This window comes from Microtus oregoni, unplaced genomic scaffold (assembly GCF_018167655.1).
Source record: "Microtus oregoni isolate MIOR12 unplaced genomic scaffold, Mior012 000098F_ref0000018, whole genome shotgun sequence".
Classification (NCBI taxonomy): Eukaryota; Metazoa; Chordata; class Mammalia; order Rodentia; family Cricetidae; genus Microtus; species Microtus oregoni.
The window spans coordinates 1,645,102-1,670,424 of record NW_024544711.1 but is presented as its reverse complement, the minus strand read 5'-3'; the positions used below and the strand labels follow the sequence as shown (position 1 = coordinate 1,670,424).

Genomic DNA, 25,323 nt, shown 5'->3' with positions numbered 1-25,323 from the left:
CTAACTACAATTATATAATCTTCAACTCAGTCAAAGATCTGAGAAGGGAATAAACACTACTCAACAAAGGAGATATATCCAAAATGTGCAACAATTGACAGAGACAACTGACTACCTGGGCAATCACCCAAAGTCTCGTTTGCAATGTTGAGTCAACCAATTTTGGCTAAGGCCTAACATAACTGACATACCATTATTAAAGGCAAGGAACTTTTCAAAACTATCTTACCCTGTCTTGGCAGGATATGACAGTCCTGTTTTATCCATTGATGCATGCTCTGTATCTGTGTCAGTGGTTGAGGTATGGGCATTTCTTTGCCCAAAGGCCAGTTCTGCTAAATAGAAAGGCTCCAGGTGGAGTGTCTTTGGTGCTCAACATTCTCTCGGGAATAGAGTGGTGTTGCCAGGAGCAATTGTGTCTCACTATCATGAAACTCTGAGTTAGATTAAAGGCCATTTTCTACAGCTCTTTGAAGAGGTTGAAGATTATCTATCTATACTGAGTATAATCTCTATATATCTAAAGAACCTGATTAGTCTGATTATAAATGACAAACTTAGATGACTATTTATCTATATCATTCTCAATATCTATCTAACTTAAAGACTAAGACAATAAACAACTGTGTAACAAATGAGGATAATGTACAAATATACATTGCAATATGGTAAATATATATCAATACACAAACATTATATAAGTTTCTTAATCAGAGGTAGAAATGTACATTGCAATATGGTAAATATATATAATATATGTCAATACAATATATGTCAATACATAAAAATGTTTTAAACAGACATAGAAACATGCATGCATACAATAGTCAATATAATTTAACTTTGTTTCAATATACAAGAATTGATACCAATATATTTGTCTAAAAGCAGTAACTCACAATTATAAATCTATTATCCCATCATTCCCTCTTTTTTTTTTTTTCAAAATGATCCCTGAGCTTATAAAATTCCTCCCCCAACCTCCAACCCCTAAATGATGTCCCTAAACCCAGGGGTAAACTTTACTGGGAGAGGGGACGTCGTCCTCTAGAATTACTTCCAGCTGTCATGGGAGCGATGTTCTTTCTGGGGGATCCTGTGAAAGTAAAATGATGGTTAAATTTCAAGATCAATGTCTTTTAAAATTGCAAATAGTCTCTGAGTATTTTGTGGAGGTCTGGCCAGAATGTTGTACAAGATGTGCACCATTTCAGCTAACCAAGTTGGGATCGTCTTGTGCAGCTGGTATCCAAAACAGGTCTTGTAGTAGCGCTATCAGTATCATGACGTCATATCAACCAGGTAGAGTTGTTGTTGTGGGGCCCCATCTTCTTCCTGGAAACTTCAAATGTCACTTCAGGAAAAACTCATTGTTCATTGTAAAAAACTTAAACATTAATCATATAGACATATATAGACATACATATATATATTCAATGAAAGGCATGATAGATATATTCAATGAAAAGTATGATAGATATGGAGAAAAGCAAAGATGTTTTCTAAACTCATATTTCTTTCTGTCCCATATCATGGCTCTTGACATGAGACAGAAACTCCAGAAACTCTGGGTTTTTCTCTTACTAACAGGCTTGGAATTGGAGAGGGACTGAGCCAGAGTCCAACTTCAAAACCAGCTCTATATATTTATAAAGAAATGTTTAATAAGACATATAAATAAAAATTAATACTTAAAAAGTGTGTCCATCCATCAGTAATTAAATATTCAGGGTCCCTCAATTCCTTTGAAGATGAGTATTTTCCTGTGGAGATAAGAAAAGAACCCTGCCTCCAACCTATCTGTATTTTTTACCATCAGTATGCTCGCCATCCTTATGAAAGAATTGTTATTTATCTTTTCCAAGTGGCTTCTCTTCTTCAAACCGAACCTTTATTAATTTTGACGGTATCTACAATTTTTCGTCACCTGTGGAGATAAGAGCAAAACCCCTTCCCCAGCGTAGCACATCTCCTGGCTTCCATTGTGAGGTCAGCACATCCTTGAAATAAACTGGTTGATTTAGTTCAGTAGACTTTTCCATTATCCAATGTCTTTCTGCAGCCGTTGTTCCCTTCTCATTAGCGTTGAGAAAATTCAAGGTTAACAAAGCATTATGTAGCCTATTTCTGGGGGTGTTTTCCACCCCTTTCTGTTTGTTCAACATATCTTTTATAGTTCGATTTGATCTTTCTATGACTTGACTGCTTGACCTGTAGGATTGTATGGTATACCTGTAACATGCTTGATATTGTAATAATCAAAAAACCGTTTCATTTTCCTAGAAACATAAGCAGGACCATTGTCCGTTGTTATTTGTGTAGGTATACCCATGATAGCCATGACTTCTAATAAATGAGTGATTACTGAATCAGCTCTTTCTGAACTTAAAGCAGTTGCCCACTGAAACCCTGAATAAGTGTCAATGGTGTGAGGAACATATTTTAATTTGCCAAATTCTGCAAAGTGGAACACATCCATCTGCCAGATTTCATTCCTTTGGGTGCCCTTTGGATTAGCCCCTGCTGGCAGTGGCGTTTGGTTATAGAAAGAGCAAGTAGGGCATTTCTTTACAATCTCCTTAGCTTGTTGCCATGTAATTGAAAACTCTTTCTTCAAACCTTTGCTATTAACATGATGTTTTTTATGAAATTCAGAGCCTTGTAGCACACTACCGATCAATAATTGATCAATTTCTGCATTACCTTGTGCTAGAGGACGTGGCAGACCCGTATGGGATCGGATGTGTGTTATGTACATAGGGCAAAGCCTGTTCCTGATCAAATCTTGAGCCTGGAGGAACAATGAGGTTAGTTCAGTATCATCAGGTATAAATTCAGCAGTTTCAATATGTAAAATAACTCTTTCTGCGTATTGTGAATCTGTAACTATATTAATAGTTTCTCTTTAAAATCCCTTAGCACCATAAGAATGGCATATAATTCTGCCTTCTGGACAGAATTATACGGACTTTGTTCCACCTTATCCAAGTCTTCTGATTTGTAACCTGCCTTCCCTGATGTATTGGCATCAGTATAGAATGTACGGGCTCCAGTTATTGGAACATCACGGACAATTCGAGGAAGAATCCAAGAAGTTCTCTTTATGAAGTTAAGCCGCTTGCTTTTTGGATAGTTGTTATTAATGTCTCCCAAAAAATTAGCACAAGCTCTTTGCCATGGTTCATTATCTTCCCATAATTTCTTTAGTTCATCAGCAGTGAAAGGCACTATAATTTCTGCAGGGTCTATGCCTGCTAGTTGACGAAGTCTCAGGTTGCCTTTTATAATTAACTCAGAGACTTTCTCCACATAAGTTTTCAGTTTCTTACTTGGTTTATGTGGTAAAAAGATCCATTCCAAAATAATATCATCTCTCTGCATTAAAATTCCTGTAGGAGAAATTTTTGATGGTAGTATGACGAGAATACAATCGAGCTCTGGATTCACCCTGTCCACATGTGCCTGTTGTAATTTTTCCTCAATCATTGTCAGTTCCTTTTCTGCTTCAGCTGTTAATTCTCTGGGACTGTTTAAATCTTTATTACCATCCAAGGTTTTGTTCAAATGAATTATTAGATCAGGTGTTATTCCAATAGCTGGTCGTAGACTGGAAATGACTCCTAACAGTCTTTTAAAGTCATTAAGAGTCCGTAGGCAATCTCTCCTAATTTGTGCTTTTTGTGTCTTAATTTTTTGCAAACCTATTTTATAACCTAAATAATCAACAGAATCTCCCTTCTGAATCTTTTCGGGAGCGATTTGCAATCCCCATTTAGGTAAAAGTATCTTTATTTCTTCAAACAGTCTGTTCAAGGTATCCATGTTTGAATCGGATAACAAGATGTCGTCCATGTAATGGTATACTATAGATTTGGGAAATTTCTTGCGTATTATTTGCAATGGTTGGTTCACAAAATATTGGCACAGGGATGGGCTATTTAACATACCCTGGGGGAGAACGGTCCAGTGGTACCTCCTCGAAGGTTGAGAATTGTTATAAGTAGGCACTGTGAAGGCAAATTTTTCTCTATCTTCTTTTTGCAAAGGTATAGTGCAAAAACAATCCTTTAAATCAATAACTATGAGAGGCCATCCTTTTGGTAATAAAGAGGGCAAAGGAATTCCAGATTGCAGAGGGCCCATAGGTTGAATAACCTTGTTGATGGCCCTGAGATCTGTCACCATTCTCCATTTACTTGATTTTTTTCTTAACCACAAATACAGGAGAATTCCTAGGTTGATTCTTCTATATGTCCAGCATCTAATTGTTCTTGTACTAGCTGTTCTAAAGCCTGTAACTTTTCCTCAGCTAAAGGCCATTGCTTTGTCCATATTGGTTTCTCAGTCAACCATTTTAGAGGCAAGGCTGTTGGTATCTCTGAAGGGACATCAATTGCTTGTTCTTGTACAGCCCAAATGGCCGGTTTTCTCCGTGTGTAATATCTTTTAATATTATTCTCAGAAATATAGGCTCTAGATTTTGCAGGAGTGTTAATTTTGGTATTCCATTGTTGTAATAGGTCACGACCCCATAAATTCATTGCGATATTGGCTACATATGGCTTTAATTTTCCTATTTGTCCCTCTGGCCCTATACATTCAACCCATCTCGTGCTCTGCCTTACTCGAGATAGGGTTCCAATTCCCAGGAGCTGAACATTTACATTCTTAAGAGGCCAATACGGATGCCAAGATTCTGGGGTAATGATACTTACATCAGCACCTGTGTCCAGCAGGCCAGTAATAAAAATGCCATTTACACACACTCTCAGTTTAGGTCTTTGATCATTTATAGAAGTTTGCCAAAACTCACGTAACTTATCTTTCTGATCATTATTGCTTATAACAGTAGGCATGGGGTTTCCTAATTGTCCTGATGAGGCACGTTCTCTGCAGAAACTGGAAATGACTGAACCATGTTTGCCATGTGGGCCTGTGAGGCCCCCCCTCTCACGTTTCCCAACTGTATCAGGTTGCCTTGTCTATCTCTTGTAGACCTGCATTCATTCGTCCAATGTCTGCCTTTTCCACATCTTCTACATAAACCTGAAGGCTGAGTCCTCCTATTTCTGTTATTTCTAGAAGATGCATTATTATTATTATTTCTGAAAGATGCATTATTATTATTATTATTATTTCTGAAAATCCGTTGTCTACAATTCCTTTTCATATGACCCATTTTGCCACAATTAAAACATTTGGTATTCTGGTGTCTCCTTTTACCATTGGAAATTGCTTCTTCTACCCATGATTCAGTGCCATAATCAAATGTATCAACATTGAGTGTATGCAAGACCCATTCTTCCAAAGGCGCTGATCTGAGCTTTAAAGGACCCAAAATCCTTTTGCATTCCACATTTGCATTTTCATAAGCCAAAGACTTAATCATTATACGTCTTGCTTCTGGGTCAGATATCCCTATTTGTACAGCCTTAGTTAATCTTTGTAAAAAGTCACTAAAGGGTTCTCTCTGACCCTGTTTAACTCTGACAAATGATTCCATTCTCTGTCCTGGGTCTTGTACCCTGTCCCAAGCCCTTAAGGCTGCTGTAGTACACATGGAGAGTGTGTTTTCATCCAAATTAGCTTGTTCCTGAGGATCAGAAAACGGCCCTTCACCTAGAATTTTATCTAGGGATATGTCAATTCCCTTCGCTTTTTCCTGCTGTTCTAAGAGTCTAGCCTCTTGCCTGAATAAGCATTTCCATTTCAATTGCGGTCCACTCTCGAGTACCACAGAGCTCAGCTGGGGCCAGTCCGAGGGGGTTGCTCTGCTTGTCGTGGCCCAAGATCTTAGCATCTCTTTAACAAAAGAGGCTTGCATCCCAAAAGTCATAACAGCCTGTTTAATTTCCTTCAGGTCATTCATACGGACAGGCTCCCATGTATCCTCCTTGATGACCCTAGGGTTTTTGGAACCAATCACCTTCTCTGTTGTTATTACTGGAAAGGCAGGTAGAGCTGTAGGTAGAGCTTTGTGGAAATTGTCCCAGAGAGACTTACCCACAGATGTAGTTAAAATTTGCCTTTCTACCCTTTGCTCTTCTTCATCAGAATTTAGAAATTTCTCAATCTTTTCAATTCTATTCACCATTGCCTTCTGCAATGTCTGAATCTCCTGTCCAGAATTATGTTCCAAAGCCTTCATTGAGGATTCTAAAGTATGAAGTTTGTCCGTTAGAGATAACATCTCATCTTTGGACATAATTTTTATGGCATAAACCGTGCCTTCTTGTATTGACAATCTTTCCGTCAATCTGTCATAAGCTTTAGACAAAATCCGATTGTCACATTCAGCAGTTTTGATTCTCTCAGTTAATGTTTCATTTCCTACAGAATGGGACTGAATCTTATGGTCCAGATCAGCTGTTTTCTCTTCCATAGTAATGAATTTCTCCTTAATATCAGCCACTAATGTTTCAGTTCCTACAGAAAGGGACTGAAGCTTACGATCCAGATCAGCTGTTCCCTCTTCCATAGTAATGAATTTTTCCTTAACATCAGCCTGGAGAACTTCAAACTGATTCTTGAGAAGATTATTATCAGCCTGGAGAACTTCAAACTGATTCTTGAGAAGATTGTTATCATTCTCAGTTGTTTTTAAGCATTCAATCTCTGCCTTAAGAATCCTGGATTCGTCTCGTAAAGACTTTATCATATTTCTATTATCAAACCATTTGGTGCCAATGAAAACTACGAATCCCAGAAGGATCCATAGATGTGGGGTGATAGACACCTCTTGTAAAATCTCCCACATGGTACAATTAAAAAAACTGTTAAATTCTTGAACAGTAATGTGTTCTGACATTTTATTTATAAAAGAAAAATTTTTTACCTGCAATGATCGATTCCTGCCAGTGGTGGTTTCTGTGTTTTTGAAGCCTGTCCTAGAACTAGCTCTTGTAGACCAGGCTGACCTCGAACTCACAGAGATCCGCCTGTCTCTGCCTCCCAAGTGCTGGGATTAAAGGCGTGCACTACCACTGTCTGGCAGGCCTCAAACTCACAGAGATCCGCCTGCCTCTGCCTCCCAAGTGCTGGTATCAAAAGCGTGCGCCACCACTTCCCGGCCAAGTCACTTTATATCAGACCAAATCTGATGCTGTGGCAGCTTTTGTTGCAAAACCGCAGGTACTTGAGCTTCTGCTAATTCAGGCAGTGGGGTTCCGCTGCAAAACTTAGCCAAGGCAGGCAGAATGGGCCTGTGTGGCCGAGTGTGTCTCAGACTCGGCACTGGGCCCAGGAGTCATGAACTGAAAAACAGCACCCGGGAGGGTGCTGTGTTAGCTAGCGGGCTACCCGCTTGAGTCGGGGGCAAAATAGCCCGACGTTGGACGCCAAAATGTAGCGGCGTAAACGAATGCAGACTGATTGTAAAAATATATATAGTTTTAATGTAGAAATAGACTTACAGAACCACCGTTCCCGCGGAGACCAGGAAAGCAAAAGAGACAGCTCGGAGCAAGCTTGCCAAATTTATAGGCAGACATTAGCCCGAGGCGAACACGCCCCCTAAGGGGCGGGACTTATCCCTACAATAAACATTAATATTTTATTAGTAAAAATAACTCTTCACATGATATGAATGTCTTTGCTTTAGTGAAAGCTCTCAAAAATTATTTCTCTATATATATTAAAATTTTTACTCAGCAAATAATCATTGAGCATTCACTGTATACTGAGCTATGAGGTAATCCCTAGGAAGAAAATGGTGAACATATAACCAGATAAACTTTAAAACTTATAAAATATGCATGTCGTAACATGGTTGTGGTGCTCTGAAAGCTCTTGGGTAGACAGATCTGACCTGAGGAAGCAGGTTGCTGCTCGGGCGGGTGACGGCCCTTAGCTAGAATGCAGACGTGAGGCAGAGGCTGGCACTAGACAGCATTCCAGGCAGTGAGAGCAGAGGTGAGATGCCCTCTGATAGGGGATAGGTTCTTTCATGGGGAGAAGGGGTGGACAGAGCTGAAGAGGGGGGCACTGGTGTACCTCACAACTAGGGTAAGGATTTTCTCTTTTCTCCTAAGAACAATAGGAAACATCTATCTGATTTGAAGCAGAAATTGTATTTATTAATTCTCTCTTTCTAACTCCCTGCCTAGACCCCCCCCCGCTCTCTGTCCCTCTCCTCCTCTCTCCTCCCTCTTCTTTTTGTCTACACACACACACACACACACACACACACACACACACACGGAGAGAGAGAGAGAGAGAGAGAGAGGAGAGAGAGAGGAGAGAGGAGAGAGAGAGGGGAATGGGGTGGAGCAAGCCTGTTGGAAAGTTATGGTAGTGTCCAGACCAAAAATATGGTGATAGTCTGGATAAAAGCAATAGTGGAAAGATGGAAGAAAAGATTTGTTTTATTCTTGGGCTTTTAATTTTTTTTCCTTTTAAAGAATTTATATTAACCACGTGGTGGTGGTGCTCACCTTTAATCTTAACACTTTGGCAGGTGCAGGTGGATCTCTGAGTTCAAGGCCATCTACAGAGCAAGTTCCAGGATATCCAGGGCTATACAGAGAAACCCTGTCTTGAAAAAAATCAAAATAAATAAATAAGTACACAAGCAAACAAATAGATTTTATTAGATTTATCACCCAGGCATGATGGTGCACGTCTTTAACCCCCACACTCAGGAGGCAGAGGCAGACGAATCTCTCAGTTTGATGCCAGCCTGGTCTACATAGTGAGTTCCAGGACATTCAGAGCTACCTAGTGAGACCCTGTCTCATAAAACTGAGTGGGGGAAGGTGGAGAGGAGAGACAGATAGACCGAGACATAGCAGAAAAATTGGACAGGTTTTGGAGATGGCAAAGCAGATGCGTATATCACAGGTGGTCTGGGTAGTGCACAGCTGGAATGAACTGTGCGCTATTTCATGGGCTTCCGATCTCTGTAATATGCACCCAGGAGAGAATATTCTGTTTGCGTTGCTAGTTTGAGGTCTCTCTGAGTGAAGCACCTTCTCTCCCTCGTTGTTCAGGGAGGAGAAAATAAAGAATTATCTGTTAGGAATAGAAGTTGCCTGACCTTTTTCAGGAGCCATCTTGGGCCATTAGGATTTTTGTTTGTTTTTAGTTTTTCCTTGTGACAGAGTCTCACTCTGCAACCTATACTGGCCTAGAACTCATTGTGTAGCCGGGCTCGCCTGGGACTTACGGTAAGTCTCCTGCCTCTGCTTCACAAGTGTTGGGATCATAGGTATGTGCTATCAACTCAGCTCATTAGCGTTATGTCTCTGTTCCAAGAGAGAAACCAGGCCTTGTATAGAGCAGCAATGTGAGCCCACACTCCTTCCAGTGCTGTGGCATAGCCTTCCCCATGACCTTCCTGGTGCTATGGTCCAGCCTGACGAAGACTTTGCACACAGGGTCCTCTCATTTAGGAGCCCCCCCTCCCCCCGGTGTGTATCCCAGCGATCGTTTTTAGATGTACTGCAGGTTCTGTGTATTTCAGCCAGGGCTGCAGCCACTCCTCTTTGCGGTGGGGTGGCAGGACAGAAAGGACACATCTCAGTATGATGTTTTCTAGTTCCTTGGTTGGAGGCAGAGTGACTACAGTAACCCAAGAATCTGCCGCAGTCCTGCTAGCATTGAGAACTGTGAACTCTTCTCTGTTCAGTACTCTTTAGTCTCTGGGTTCCTGTGATCAGCCTGAGAGAGCTTGGGCTATGTTTTTGTTTTTTTGTTTTGTTTTTTTTCTTACAAAGATTTTTTTTTTTTAAAGATTATCACTTTTTTTTTTAAAGGTCTTATTATGTAGCTCAGGGTGTCCTCATATTGAGTACTCAGGGTAGCCTCAAACTCAAAATCCTCCTGCTTCATGCTCTAAGTATTGGGATTAGAGCTATTACTACCATGCCTGTTTTCTATTTTGTGCTCCTGAATCAAACTCAGCGCCAATACTCAGGACCATCTCTGGCAAAGAAAACAGGCAAAGTCCAAGTGTCAGAATTAATCTTTTTTTGTGTGTGTGTGTGTGTTTTTTTTTTTTTTTTTTTGATTTTTCGAGACAGGGTTTCTCCGTAGCTTTTGGTTCCTGTCCTGGAACTAGCTCTTGTAGACCAGGCTGGCCTCGAACTTGTGTTTTTGTTTTTAAAGAAAAATACTTATTCCTTTTATGCCGTTATCTTCTGAATGCCAGGGTTAGAGGTTGGTGCCACCACTCCCAGATTTAGAGGCATCATTTTCGCTTCAAATTTCCTGTCTCCAAAAAGCTCCTTCTATGAATTGTCAGTCCTTCAGCCAGGGACAGTAATCCTTGTGCTGGCATGCTGGATGTTTTGGTACATGCCTGTAATCCCAGGATTTAGGAGGCTCAGGCAAGAAAATCAAGAGTTCAAGTCCAGCCTGGGCTACATAGTGAATGCTAGGCTATCTAGGTTACAGGGTAAGAACATATCTATATAAACATATATATATATATATATATATATATATATATGTCATTTTAAAATTATTTTTATTTATATATAGTTTATATGTAGAAAGATTATTTTGGTGGTGTGGTATGTAATAGTTGCCTGGTAAATGCATTTTCTCTGAATGACTGGATGAATGAGTATAATGTTCTATTTGTAGTACGTGATATTGGCATAGTCACTTGTAAACTATCCCTGGGTATTTTGTGCATTGCATACACATAGTCCATCCTTTGACAACGCTTGTTTCCCCAGCTAATGGATCTGTTCCTCTGAGATAAGTAAGTGGGCGTAGTTTTTCAGTTTCTCTTAGCTCTGCTGCCTGCTTCCTTGGTTACTATATCTTTCTGCTTTTTCTTTTTTTATGTAGGGTTTCTCCATGTAGCCCTGGAACTCCCTCTATTGACCAGGCTGTCCTCAAACTCAGGTCTGCCTGCCTCTGGCTCCAGAGTGCTGGGACTAAAGGCGCGTGTCACTATGCCCATCAGATCCCTTTTTCTTATTCATAAGTGTTATGAACCACATATTTTATGTACCAAGCTCTAGCATTCGGCCTGGGGAAATCCAAAAGGAAGAAATACAGTTTCTGTGATCAGGGAAAAGAGATGCAAAAGAGCCCAGTCTTAAAAACGAGGGTGATGAGCTACCAAGCTTGCTAGCATTCTGGGATGTCTTGGATGGTGTGGGACTTTCAAGGGAGGGGCAAGAAGGCTGTTACAGAGAAAGACAATAGTGTCAGCAATGTCTTGATGATGGTTGAGGGGTTACCCGCTGTTTGCCCACTGCAGACAACAACAGAGCTTACTAGCCTTATTCCCAGAAGGTACAAAGTAAACGTGATTATCACATTCTGATAAGCAGGTGTTGATCTTAAGATTGCGGTCCTTTTGACCACCTTACCTTAATGTCTTATAGATTCTGTTAGAGAACAGTGGAAAGAGTCTGTAGGAGTGAGTGTGGGATCAGGACGCAGAGAGAGTTGGGTCAGAGAAGTAAACTGGACATGGTATTCTGATCTTCAGAAACTGCTTGGTCCTGTCGGTGTGTTAGCCAGCCATTCCATCCACTCTCCTGCCGAGTTTCCTGTATGGCATGCAACCTTTCTCTTTGTGACTTTCAGGTCAGGCTGTTCCTGCAGGATCCCATGTGCGATTGAATCTACAAACTGGAGCAAGAGAGGTGAAACTCCAACAAGAAGACAAATTCCAAAATAATTTAAAAGGATTTAAAAAAGGCAAAAGGTACTGTATTAGTCCTAGGGACTAGGAGACTTAATGATGGCATTGATTTGGAAATACTAGCAATGTTACCTAATTCAAGTGTGGATTTGTTTCTCTGTGTAGCCCTGGCTGTCCTGGAACTTGTTATGTAGACCAGGTTGGCCTTGAACTCAGCCCAGATGTTCTTGCCTCTGCCTCCCAAGTGCTGGGATTAAATGCGTGCTCCATGACCAGCTATGTGTGTTACAATTTTTATTTGAAATTTAACACTGTAAAATTTATGATTAAAATTGTCAGGGTTTATGGACATTTACTTCACTTCTTTGGAAAGAAATATCTTGGAAAGAAAATAGATGCTGTAGAGGAATACTTAACCTGTCTTAAAAGTGAAGCTGTTTCCCCAGTTCTTTAGGGGAACCCACTTGAATCCCAGCAATTCATGTGCTGATTAACGATGAGTCATCTGTTCATTAAAACAAGCCTGTTAGGCCTTCTGCTTTTCCGTGATATTCCCTTGGTGAACAATAAAATTGCCTGTAGAAGTCTAATTCAGACTAACTTCCCTCTCGTTAGCAGGGTTAAAATAAGCTTTCCCGTAGTGTGTGAGTGGAAGCTACCGCAGTCCCAGTGTTTGCAGGATTCCTAACTTTGTGATAACCAGTTCGAGCGGTTTGATTTTAGAGAATTAACAGTTTCTATTTTTCCTGTTAATTACCTCGAATTAACAAATTTTCCTTGCTTGGTATTTCCTGAAAGAGAGGAAGGGAAACTTAGGCCTGGGTGGCCAGGATTAATACCCCTTAATATTAATATATAACATTAGCACAGGGACCAGACTTGCTGGGACTGCTGCCTGTCTAGGTATGGCCAGTGAGCCAGGGTGGTTCTTATTTTAATAGTTAGAAAAACCAAAAAGAACATTTAATGATTGTGGAAATTATGTGCAATCACATGGCATTTCTTTACATGTCGTCTATGGCTGCTTTCTTGTTACAGTGGTAGAGTGGAGACGGCACAGAGCTTAAAATATTAACTGGCTATCACTTGTAGCTTGTGGACCCTGTTCTGAAAATTATTTGGAATTAATCTTGATTAAATAGATCCCATTCAGTTTTTTGATTATTACTAATTTAACAATTTTTTTTGATTTTTTTTTTTTTTTCAAGACAGGGTTTTCTCTGTAGCTTTGGATCCTGTCCTGGAACTAGCTCTTGTAGACCAGGCTGGCCTCGAACTCACAGAGATCTATCTGCCTCTGCCTCCCGAGTGTTGGGATTAAAGTTTTTTGCCACTACCACTTGGCTTAATTTAACAAATTTTACAGTTATATGTAAACTAGAAAGGGTTGTTAGAGACCTGACTCTCCCTCCCTCCTCTCTTCCTCCCTCCCTCCTTCTCCCTCCCTCCTTCTCTCTCTTTCTTTCTTTTTTTGAGACAGGGTTTCTCTGTGTAGCCTTCACTGTCCTGGAACTTGCTCTATAGACAAGGTTGGCCGTGAACTCACAGAGATCCACCTGTCTCTAATCTCCCAAGTGCTAGGATTTTGTCACCACTACCATGCTCTTTTTTTCTTTTTGTTTCAATTTAAAAAAAGTGTCAAATGTGTGTTTGTATGTGTCAAACATGTGGGGTGCCTGCAGAGGCAAGAAGAGGGTGTCATTTATCTTAGAACTAGAGTCACAGGTGGTTGTGAGCCACCCAACATGGGTGCTGGAAACTGACCTCAGGTCCTCTGGAGGGGCAGCATGCTCTCTTAATTGTTGAACCATTTCTTCAGCTCTATGACCTTTCCTTGACCTACCACCTGACTAAAATACCATTAGCTGGTCCATGTCCCTGTTTAGTCCAGTGCCACTCATAAACCCTACAAAGGAGCATGGACAGTTTTTACAATTAGGAGATTCTAATTTCCATTAAAATGGAGGCATTTGTCGTCATCACAGACTAGGAAAGTTCTTTCTTCTTCCCTATCTCTTCATATAGGCCTATACTTGTGGTGGCCCAAATCATACAATTCTTTCTCACAGCCATATAGGAATAATCATGTAACTGTTGTACAACCTGCTAACCTTTCCCACCTCCATGTGTGTGCACATGCTTCAGTGTGTCGGTCACGGTACATGGAACTCTTCGCTCACAGCTCGTCCAGTTGTTATTTTTTAATGAAAAAGCGAACCTCCTCTTTGGCTTAAGAATTGAGAGCTTCTGGTTTGTTGTTTTGTGTGCTCCACCCTCCCGCCCTGGCTGCAGGTCATCAGTAGGAGCACTCACTGCTCAGGTCATCAGTAGGAGCACTCACTGCTCAGGTCATCAGTAGGAGCACTCACTGCTCAGGTCATCAGTAGGAGCACTCACTGCTCAGGTCATCAGTAGGAGCACTCACTGCTTTCTCTTTGCTCCTTTTAGAGCAAGTCTCGACCCTTCCACGGGGTCACTTACCAGATATCCTGCATACCAGATTCATAACAATAGTAAAATTACAATTATGGAGTAACAATGAAATAATTTTATGGTTGTGGTCACAACATGAGACACTGTCTTAAAGGGTCACAGCATTAGGAAGGTAGAGAACCACTGTCCTAGAGCAAAAGCCTCTGTGGTCTGTAGAGACACCATAAGGAGGAGGAACTCTTGTTCCTACTTTTTCCTCTTTGCTTTTCCCCTGTGGACTGTTACTGAGGGCTTTGCCCTAGAATGGGTCCCAGAGTATGCTCGACATTTCCCTTTCTCTCTCAGCTGTTGCAGCCTTCTGGACAGATCCTCAACCAGCCTCCTCTACTTCACGGCATCTTCCTGGCTGTGGAGCAGTGCGTGGCCTGGAACAGAGGCTTAAGAGCCAGCATCCTGAAATGGGCAGTGTTTTGGATATCTGATTATTGTGCAGTGGAGGACAAGGCCTGCCCCTTTCTATCAGGTTGTTCAGATGAGTCACTGAACTGGAGAACGAGGGAGCCACGCCTGTCCACTAGTCCTGCTGGTCATGTTGCTCCTCAGAGCCAGGAGCCTGTGGGTGCTAAGCCTGGGGCAGAGACTTAGGGCTGTCTCAGAAGGTACTCTTGGCACTGCCTGACTTCAAGAATCTTTTTAGGCATAAAAGTCATCCTGTCAGCATCTTCATAGACAAGCATCTCTTTGCCCTGGAATCTTTTTGGAACTTCTCCTGTGTTAGAGGAGTAAAGGACAGACTCCGTTCCATCTGAGCTGTACCGTCTTGGATTGGGCATTTGCCATGCTGTGGTATGGTATAGTGGTGAAGAGACGAGCCAAGGCCAAGCTGTTTACCTGCTGTACTAGTTCATTTCACAGAGACCTACTGAATGCCTGCGTGACTGGCACTGGGGAAACAGTGAGAAACAGACAAGTGGTAGCCTCCATGAGGGGAGTGGAGGCCATGTGGAGGTTGACAGGCAGAAAACCAAGAAAATAAACATATGAGTAAGATAATTACAAATTATAAGTTCTAGGGAAGAAATGAGCCAAGGTAATGAGTCTCTGCAGCAGACCATGTTAGATAGGATGATTTGGGAAGGAAGACCTCATCAACACATTTGAGCTGAAAGCTAAAGAAAGAGAATTTAAATCCTACAAAGCATTCTATTTGTAAGTTTGGGGGTTACAGCATTTCAAGCAGATGGAACAGAAAGCAGAGCCCCAGGCTTTGTCAAGTTTGAGAAACAGAAAAATGACTCAGGTGGCTAGAGAGGAAGAGATGCTGGGAGAGACTGGCAGAGGTGAGGATGGGGTAGATGTGTGGGGTGACACAGTGTATGGGGTGTTGGGGAACATTCTGAATGCTCTCTGTACACCTAGGTATAGTAGAAAGGACTAGAGCATTTTAGGCAAGAGAGTGGCTTAGTATAGCTTAACAGAATAACCATAGTGTCTGGATAAGAGATTGAAACTAGGGGAAGAAGCAGCAAAACCCCCCAGGACACCATTTCAGTAGGACCAGACAGGGCAGAGTGGTAACTAAGTCCAGGGCATCACAGTGCAGAGCGGGTGAATTTGGAGTTAGTTTGGAAGTGCTGCCACAGGACTTGTGGATGGCTTAGGGTAGAGGCTGAAGAGTGGAGAAAATTTGGAATACAGCCTCTTTCTGGGGCTTGAGCTACTGAGCACTTAGAGGTGCTGTTTTTTGAAATAGAAAAGTTGCAAATGAACTAGATTTTTTAGAGACAAGTATCATGAGCAATATTTTTTATTAACTGAGTGTGAAGTGTGTGTTAAACACCTGAAACTCACTTGGATGGGCTAGCTGGCTGGCTCAGAGGGTTAACATGCTTTCTGCCAGGTCTCATAACCTGAGTTTCATCCCTTGGGGCATGGTGGAAGGAACGTACCAGAACCGACTCCTGAGAGTTGTCCTCCAGCTGCTGCGTACATGCTGGGGACCACACCCGGACCATAAGTAGATAAATATAGGTGGATTTTGTTTTTGTTTGTTTTTGAGCAAAAGACCTCTGAGACCAAAGATGCATCAGTTAGTACACCAGTCCGTTTCCCCTTTGCTGTGAGTACACACTGAAAGAAATAACTCAAGGAATTCCTTATTTGGACTTAAAGTTTCAGGAGCATCACACCATTATGATGGGGAGGACATGGCAGAGCAAAGCCAGTCACAGATACAGGAAGACACAGCCCTTGCTTCGGACAGGGCCTCATGATGTAATTGCGACGAGAAATGCCTTTACAGGTATACTTTACAGATATGCTAAATTCCCTAGGTATCTCCCCCATCTATTTTATATCCCGGCTATAGCCTTCCCTCACCCCCATCCTCCCTTCCCAGCCTCTCTCCCCCACCCTCCATCCCCCTACTCCCCTCATCCGCTTCTCTTTCTCCCCCATCCAGGAAAGGGCAGGTCTCCTATGAGTATCAATAAAACATGGTATATCAAGCTGCAATAAGACTAAGCACCCCCCCTCCCCCCATGTATTAATGCTGGGCAGGGCGATCCAATATGAGAAGTAGGGTCCCAAAAGCCAGTAAGCGAGGCAAGACTGCCCTCTCCCCACTGTTAGGAGTTCCATAAGAGAACTAAGCTACACAATTGTAACATATATACAGAGTGCATAGGTCAGTCTTCCTGGTTATCAGTTCAGTCTCTGAGAGCCCCTATGAGCTCAGGTTAGTTGATTGTGTAAGCCTTCCCATTGTGTCCTTGACTTCTCTGGCTCCTATAAGCCTTTCTCCTCCTCTGCAGGATTCCTGAACTTCACCCAATGTTTTGCCATGGGTCTCTGCATCTGCCTCCATCAGTTTGTTGGATGGCACCTCTCTGATGACAATAGCTGGTCATAGGAGACAGCCAGTTCAGGCTGCTTACCCACTACTGCTAGGAGTCAAGCTGGGGTCCTCCTCATAGACTCCTGGGAGATTATCTGCTCCAGGCTTCTACCTGACTCCAAAATGTCCCCACCAGCAGTCCTCCTCAGCACTCTCTCCCTCTGTTCCCTCCCACCTGATGAAATAAAGTTGAAAATTAATCATAAAAATCAAGATTAATCCTAGCAGGTAGTTGTATAAGATCCTGCTGTTTGAAGGAAGGGATTTGAACTAAAGATATTAGTGTGGGCATAACTGTCAGATAGATATTTTAATGTCTCACCCTAGAGGTGGAAAGGGAAGGTTATTCAGGACTGAACTGTGAGCCATTCCAGCATATAGGGTTTCAGGTAGGAGAGGAGGGCTCATGGAGAGATGGAGGAGGAGTGGTGAGATGGGCAAGCGTAGTGACCAACCAGGAGACTTAGAGGAAGGAGAGCTGTCAGACGCTGCTGACTGGTAGAGGAACAGGAAGTTGGTGGGAATCCGTTGGGTTTGATTATCAATCACTGGCAATTTTGATGAACAGTGTTAGACAACAATGGGGCTGGGAATTATAGCTCAGTTGGTAGAGTGCTTGCCTAGTATATATGAAGTTGTAGGGCCATCTCAGGTACAACAGAAAAGCAGGAGGATTAGAAGGTTGAGATCATACTCTAAGCTTCACAGAATGTTTGAGCCCAGCTTGAGATATATGAGACCCTGCCCCCCAAAACAAACAACAGAACAGTGTTAGCAGTATGGTAAGGACAGGATCTACATTAAAGCAAGTGGCAATGTAAACAGCCATCAGGAGGCAGAGGCAGGGTAGCTCCAAGGCCAGCTTTGAGGCCACCCTTGCCAGAGCTACATAATGAGGCACTGTGTCTTTTATCTTGTTTTCACTGTCCTGGAACTTGCTCCGTAGACCAGGTTGGCCTCTGTCTTTCATGTGTTGGGCAAAATTAGATGCAAGACAAAACGGCATTAGTCTTGCCAAGTCGAGGAGTAGGAGGAAGAGAATCTGCTCCTCCTGCAGCTCCTGAATCCTTAGCTCCCGAGAATGGAGCTAGGCAGTGGTATCCTCACAAGCTTGGCAGTGGAGAAGAGAACCTTGTATCTTTCCTAGTGTGTGAGATTGTGCTGATCATTTGAATGAAACACAACTTTAAAGGAGGAGTCTGTGCTGACCCACGAGTTAGTGCTCAAGCAAAGGGAGTGGTTAGCTATAACAAATTAGTTGAGGACTGAGGTTTAGAGAGAACATGTATTTTCCTCAGAGCCCTAAAGACTCGTGATGAATCAAGCTGAATGAGGAGAGTCCTGAACACAGATCCTTCTAACCAGGGCTGAGACCTGTTGAAATTTGGAATAGAGCAGGAAGCAGCCATTTCCCCTCCCTCTGACATGTCCCGTTCTCCCACTGCCTCCAGCAGTTGTGTATGGCTGGCAGCTAGGCAGTGCAGTTCTGCAGCAGGTTCAGCATCGTACATGCTTTCCTTTTTTTTTTTTTTTTTTTTTTTTTGGTTTTTCGAGACAGGGTTTCTCTGTGGCTTTGGAGCCTGTCCTGGAACTAGCTCTGTAGACCAGGCTGGTCTCGAACTCACAGAGATCCGCCTGCCTCTGCCTCCCGAGTGCTGGGATTAAAGGCGTGCGCCACCACTGCCCGGCTTCGTACATGCTTTCCATCCTGTGCTGCCAACGATGCCCAAGAGGAAGGTTGGCAGCATGGATTGGGCAGTGAAGGTGGAGCCCAACGGTGCTCATGAGGCTGTTGACCAAGCCACTGCTGCCATGCTGGATGCAAGCTTAAAGGCTGAGGAAAAGAATAAATTGTTAGACAAGTGCGAACCGAAGGGAAGAGGGGAGCAGACTGCAGGCGGGCTGAAGTGGTGACCAGCAAACTGGAGCTCTGCCTGCAGAAAACGGAGAGATGGAACACACGAGCTGCTCACAAGTAGAAGAGAAAGAAGCCGAGTCTGACTAACCATGCATGTCTGTCAGTGGTCCCGCTTCCCTTCTTGTACAATCCAGAGGAATATTTCTTTATCAACTGTTTTGTAAATTTGAGTTTTTTAGTAGTTCCAGAAACATTTTGAAAAGGTGGGGAATCCCCCCCTCATTCCATTTTTAAAGTGTGAATGATTTTTAGAGAGGTTAAGTCATTTGCTGGTTATTTATTTGTTCCCTTTTGGTAAGCCAGAAAATAGCAGATTCTGGATCAGGGGAATCTGTGACTGTTTGGGGGTCACCATAGCATTCTTTAGAGGGGCTAGTTTTATTTCCTACAACACAAAGCGTATTAAACCATAGTTTGGAGTCTCAGTTGTGCGTTTGTGTCTGGGGGATTTCTACTTATGTCTGGGCTCATGTTTCTAGTAAAACGGTTTCCTAAAGACCTGCTCCTCGGTCCTTGCCTGTCAGAACTATAACATTTCCTAACAACTGTGATAATGTGCTATCAATGATGGAACTTTTGTACTGTGTGTGACATAAAATTGTGAGTCTGTGGAATTGAGGATTATGAGCATTTGACTGTTATGTGAGGTCTTAAGGAAAACTTGCCAAGTTTGAGGCTGGAACATCACTGGACTAAGTTAGAGAAACAACACGGAACTTCAGAGTTTGGGTACATGAACACGATGTATGACTCTTCAGTTTGGATGCCTGTGTTAAGAATTGAAATGTCTGTGTACTCCACTTCTCGACCATTAGAGTGAGTGTCCTGCTGTGTCTCTAACCACAGCTGGACCGTCTGGCTAAACGCCAGCTCACTTGCATTTGTCTTCATCACTCCTGCTTTGGCCTTTGTTCACTGACTGAGCTGATCACTCAGGATGGGACCTCGCCTTGTTCCCACCAAAGAGGATGGCTGGCTAATCAGGCACAGGGAGGTCTGGGGAAACAGCTGTCATCTCTGTAGGTTCTTGAGATCACTGTCACATTGGTTCCTTTACTCCGTTCTCTTGAAGATGATTGGAGAAAGTGGTTGGTGATTCTTCTCCTCCCAGTCTCTCACATCTGTTCCTCTGTTGGACTCACACCCCACCCTGTGCTCAAACATTAGTGTGTAAATCTACCCATTTCATTATGCAACACAAGTCGGCTTGTCGAATCAAGTCTCAGGATTATAGATGGGGGTGCCTGTTACTTCCTACTCCTGGGTCTAAATCCTTTGCTCCCAGAGGCTCTGCTGGGACACAGGCTCAGAAGGCAGCAGCAAAGCTTCTGTCTGAGCAGCTGGCTACAAGCACTTTGTCCAGTGTAGGCCTCTGTTCCTTCTGTCTTGTGAAATAACTCCATTTTGACTTCAAGTCCAGTTACCCTGTTGGGTCCTGGCTACAGAGGTATACAGTATACTAAGAATTAGAATGGGGCTGGCCAAGTTGACACTATCTGTCTTGGAGAAGTATGTTCCTTCTGACTCTCAGCTTCTCTATGGACAGGTTGGACATCAACATCAACACCTACACATCTCAAGACCTCAAGAGTGCACTGGCCAAATTCAAAGAGGGAGCAGAGACGGAGAATTCAAAGGATGAGCAGGTATGTAATGGTCTTTTTTGTCGGTTTTTGCCAGCAGAGACAGGTTTTACCTGGAAACTTATATAGAAGGCATCAAATAATAATGTAAAATAATTTGAAAAACAAATAAAAAACCATTTATATACTTTTTGTTGTTGGTTTGGTATAGTTTTTGTTTTTTTAAGAGAGGGTTTCTCTGTGTAGCCCTGGTTGCCCTGGAACTTGCTGTGTAGACCAGGCTGGCCTAGAACTCAGAAATCTGCCCTGCCTCTGCCTCCTGAGTGCTGGGATTAAAGGCATGTGCCACCAGTGCCCAACATCTTTATATACTATTTTTAAAAACTGCTCAAAGCATTTCTTTTTTAGGTTAGGATCCAGTGTTCTACATGTTTGGAGAAATTGTAAAATAAAGCAGAAGTGATCATAACCCAGAGTCTTTACTTAACAATGGGATTAGACACACATTTGAGTTTTGTTTTGTTTTAATAGGGCTTGGAGAGATGGCACAGTGGTTAAAAACACTGATTGCTCTTGCAGATGACTGGGTTCAGTTTCCAGCACCCATGTGACAGCTAACAACTGTTTGTAACTCCAGTTCCAGGAGATCTGATGCCTTTTTCTGGCTTCTGCAGGCCATGCCCACATGTGGTGTAAAGACATACTTGTAGACAAAATACTCATGCACATAAAATAAAACAAACCTTTAAAATTTTAAATAAGGAGGTAGATAAGAGAGTACAAAGCCTGAGGACTTGTCTGTTTAAAATGCAGCAAATGTATTCTTTGGGAGCCTCTAGTTTCTGAAGCACATAATGGGGGTGACAAGGAGAAGCTGAAGTTTCCCTAGCTCTAAATCTCCACACCGGCTAAGGTATAAGCAAGAAAAGCAGGAGAATTTGTGGCCCTACTTTCTGGGAGGACTCACGGATGCAGCTCATCCCAGGAAGACATAGCACTTTAGTGTGGATCGTGAGTTCACATACTGTCCAGGGCTATCATGGAGCGTTTCTGTTTATTCCCAGTTGAGACCTAGTGGTCCTTAGAGAACCTTCTTTGACAGCTGCTCTGTAGGTCCAAGTCCTCCCTTCCTCTTCCCTTCCTCACAGTCCCATTTTCCACTGACTGCCTCGTGGCCGTATCTCTTGAACACCAGCAGAGTCTTGAAAGAGCAGATTAGGTTCTTGACAGTTTTTAGTTCAAAATGGCTTAGGTCCTTTAGATTTCTATTTATTCTATAGGGTTATGGGAAGTGCAAGCTATGGTGCCCCAGTAGGATCGGGTCTCTCTTTTTACCATGTGAGTCCAGGAATCCTCAGGTTCTGTAGAAGTGTTTCTGAGACTAATGAACCTCTAACGTGGAGCTAGTGTCGACCTATTTAAGATGTACTAAAGCACGCACCTGTAATCTCAGGGATGCAGGAGCAAAGGCAAAGGCTTTGTATGTATTACCTAACATTATCCTCAGAACCCAGTGAAGCAGCCACCTTTTTGTTTTTCAAATACCATCTAACAAAATTGATCATAAGCTAGTCCAGAATGTGCATCCTATCAGATGTCAGAACATCGCTATCCTAATCAGTGGGATGCAACGGTAGATGTCAACAAGGACGCCATGCATTGACAGCACTTGTAGATTCATAGTGCCCAAAACAATCAAAATGGGGATATTTATAAATAAAATACAAGGTGCTACACATGCTCACACATACCTGTACTTCTAGTGCTGTAATCCCAGCACTCTGGAGGCTAAAAACCAGGAAGATTATTTGAGTTCTAGGCTTACCAGGACTACATTGTAATTTCCAGGCCAGCATGGGCTGTATAGAGACTCCATCTCAAATCACCAAGCCAAACCAATACAAACCCCAAAGCTTTCATGTCTTTAGTTAGCTTACCAAGGTCACGTGTCTATCAAGGAGATAGTGCATGGTAGAAGGGGCAGGCCAGAGACTTGGCCCATTAGAGAAGAACACTTGTTACTCTTTGCATAGGACCATGGTTTGATCACTAGCATCCACATGGTGGTTCACAACCTTTTGTAACTGCAGTCCCAGGGGATCCAGTGCCCTCTCCTGACTTCTGTGGGCACCAGGCACACACATGGTACACACATGGTACACACATAAAAATATAAATATAAAAAATAAAAAAAGGAAGGAGCAGGATGACAGCGTTAGCAAGTGAAAGAAAGTGGTGCACGGTGCGCATGGGTTGGCCAGACAGGGGTAAGCGTATGTGCCACCCAGTGAAGGAGCGGCCAGGAGAACGCTTGTGTCTGGGAGCCCAGGTTCAAGATTGGTGTCCCTGTGGCCAGGGCTTGTCACCCTTCCCTTGGGGCATCAGGTGGCTCTGTGAGGAACTTAGAAGTTGTTCTAGGTTCCTTATCTTCTGTGGATGAAAACCCACTTAACCTTACTTTTCTCTCTGCTTTCCTGGTAAGTGCAATTGAAATTTTCTCCTCCTATGACATTTTCTTTTCATAGCTTAATTAGTGTGAGAAACTGTGAGTAATTGTTGGAAAATTTGAAAATGTAAGGGCACAGATTGTAAGTTTTCCATTGTTGTTTAAAGAATCCATTTCCCTCTGCAGAGGGATTCACAGAACAGCTTAGCAGCAAGGCCTTAGCAGCTGCTGGGTGGAGCCACCTGCCTGCCTCGGCACCCAGGGGGCTGGGGACGGTTACCTTTGCACTGAGGACCTAGGTCCTTCTTTCATGTAGAGCTGATTGACCATGTCAGCGCTGACTCTGGGACAAGCAAATTGATTTGAAATAGGTTTGGGTTTGTTGTTTTGTTGTGTTTTTTACAGGTCTCCTGCTCCTGGCTACAGAGCCTTTCATACTTTTAGCTAATTGGTTTTTAAGTCTATGCTATATAAAGCTTGTAAATACAGGTGACACTTTTGCTCTGTTTGTAAAAACAATCCTGTCAGATTCTGATTATATCTCTCAGTTGTGTTCCTCAGATCTGACATGAATTTGCAGGAGAAAGGGTATCAGTTCTCTTGAATTGATAGTTACTTTAATTCATTTACATAAATTTTCTTGCCTCTCAAAAAGTTGTCTCAGGGATGGCAAGATGTCTCAGTGTGTAAAGTCCCTGCCATCAAACCTGCAGATACACACATGCATGCACACATACATATCATCAAACCTGCACATACACACATGCATGCACACATACATATACATATGCCATGGCATACAAGTATGCACACACACACATACACACACACTAAATAAATAAATGTAAAAAATGTTTAAGTGTGACTAGAAAATGGTATGACTTTTAGCTTTCGACTCTGGCAAGCTCATGTTCCCCAGCGCCCCCACTGAAGGTGACTAGCCCCTGGGTGTAACCATAGATGCAGTGTGGAGATTCCTAAAAGGTGGCAGGAAATCTTGGAGCTGTAGGAATGATATGTTAGTATCTTTCTGGGTCTTCTTGTACCCTACATATTCCACCCTGGACACTGCAGAATCTCAGGTGCTGAAATATCAGCAAGCTTTAGATAATTTAAAAGATTCTAAGGCAGGGTCTCAGTACATAGCCTAGGGTGACCTGGAGTGCATTGTGTTCAAGGCTGGACTCAAGCATGTGATACTCTTGCCTTTGCCTGTTGGGTACTGGCATGTGCTGCTAAGCTTATCTTAAGTAGCAAGTTCTAAAACACTAAAACTTTCTGGTTAGAAAAGGAATAGTCCATAAGAAAAAAAAAAGACTTTTGATAGTACCCATCCTACTTCTGCCCAAAATCATGGGATCCTGACCATAACCCCATAATATACATTCATGACCAGTAGGAGATAAGTAAGAGAGTCTAGAATTGTAGAATTGTGATGGCATCAGCCCTGAATTCTGATTCCTATACCAGGGTCAGCAGAAATTAACCGGGGAGCCTGAACTTGCATTAGGCCATTAGATAACATGAATGTGCTTCTCCTCTATGGTGTCACTGAGAGCGTAGCAGTTTCTGCCCTCTGCCTGGTAGCTACTTTCTTCATCCTTTCTTGGTGTACCAGCAGAGACCAATCATGGAGCTTGGTTTTACACACACACCTATACCCTGGGAGTAGAGACTGATTACGGTGCAGGGGTGGTGTGAGCAGAAATCAGATGGGGAATGTGAATATCTCTGCCTGGGAACACTGAGACGGCTTTTCACATCTCTCTGATGAGGTAGTGTCAATGAGGATGAATAGGGAATCTGTCCTTCCATTCCCACCCTAGTAGCATCAGACAGCTGTCCTCTGGGATAGAGTCAGTGGGGGAAGTGAACAAATAGCAGGAACTATTAATTTCCAAAAATAAGCATTTCAGTTGCCCTACAAGGGTGTTGTAAGTAGAGGCCAAATCTTCCATTTGCAAGATCCTGTATTCAGTGATAGCAGCCGATGCTCTTTACCCCCCTCCCCCTCAGCCTAGACTGAATGGTGGAAAGAGTAGATCTGAAAAGTAGTCTTAGACACGACCCTTTATTTTTCTCCAGAGAAAGCTGACGAGCATCCACACAGCGAAAGGGTTGAGAATTAGACTCCAGTGTGGGAGGCCGCACAAAGGAAGCAGGCCAGACTGGCACTGAAAACTGAACTGTCTCTTGAGTCATGGCCCATGTAAATATGCTAGAGCCAGCACACCCAAGAAAACTAGCAGGGGACGGACTACCTCCTAACAAACAAGAATAAAGAGAATATTTCATAAGTTAAGACCTCAGATAGCTAGCCTATTCTTGAAAACCACTCATCTCATCAAGAGCCTGGGAAGATTGTAACTTAGAATTAAGTGAGACAGTTGAATGTTTATGCTCCCCCAAAGGCCTATGTTTAAGTTCTAACCACCAACATGATCT

At 42.7% G+C, this 25,323-nt stretch overlaps 1 protein-coding gene across 4 annotated transcripts in view; it reads left to right on the top strand.

Annotated features, from left to right (window-relative positions):
• The window catches only part of LOC121443007 (nucleotide exchange factor SIL1), a 270,148-nt gene that overhangs the window by 171,556 nt on the left and 73,269 nt on the right, over positions 1-25,323 (top strand). For all 4 annotated transcript variants that reach the window (XM_041644676.1, XM_041644677.1, XM_041644678.1 and 1 more), the window contains 2 exons: positions 11,545-11,665; positions 20,396-20,495. In XM_041644676.1, coding sequence (XP_041500610.1) covers positions 11,545-11,665; positions 20,396-20,495 — 221 coding nt within the window. The remainder of the gene's footprint in view (positions 1-11,544; positions 11,666-20,395; positions 20,496-25,323) is intronic.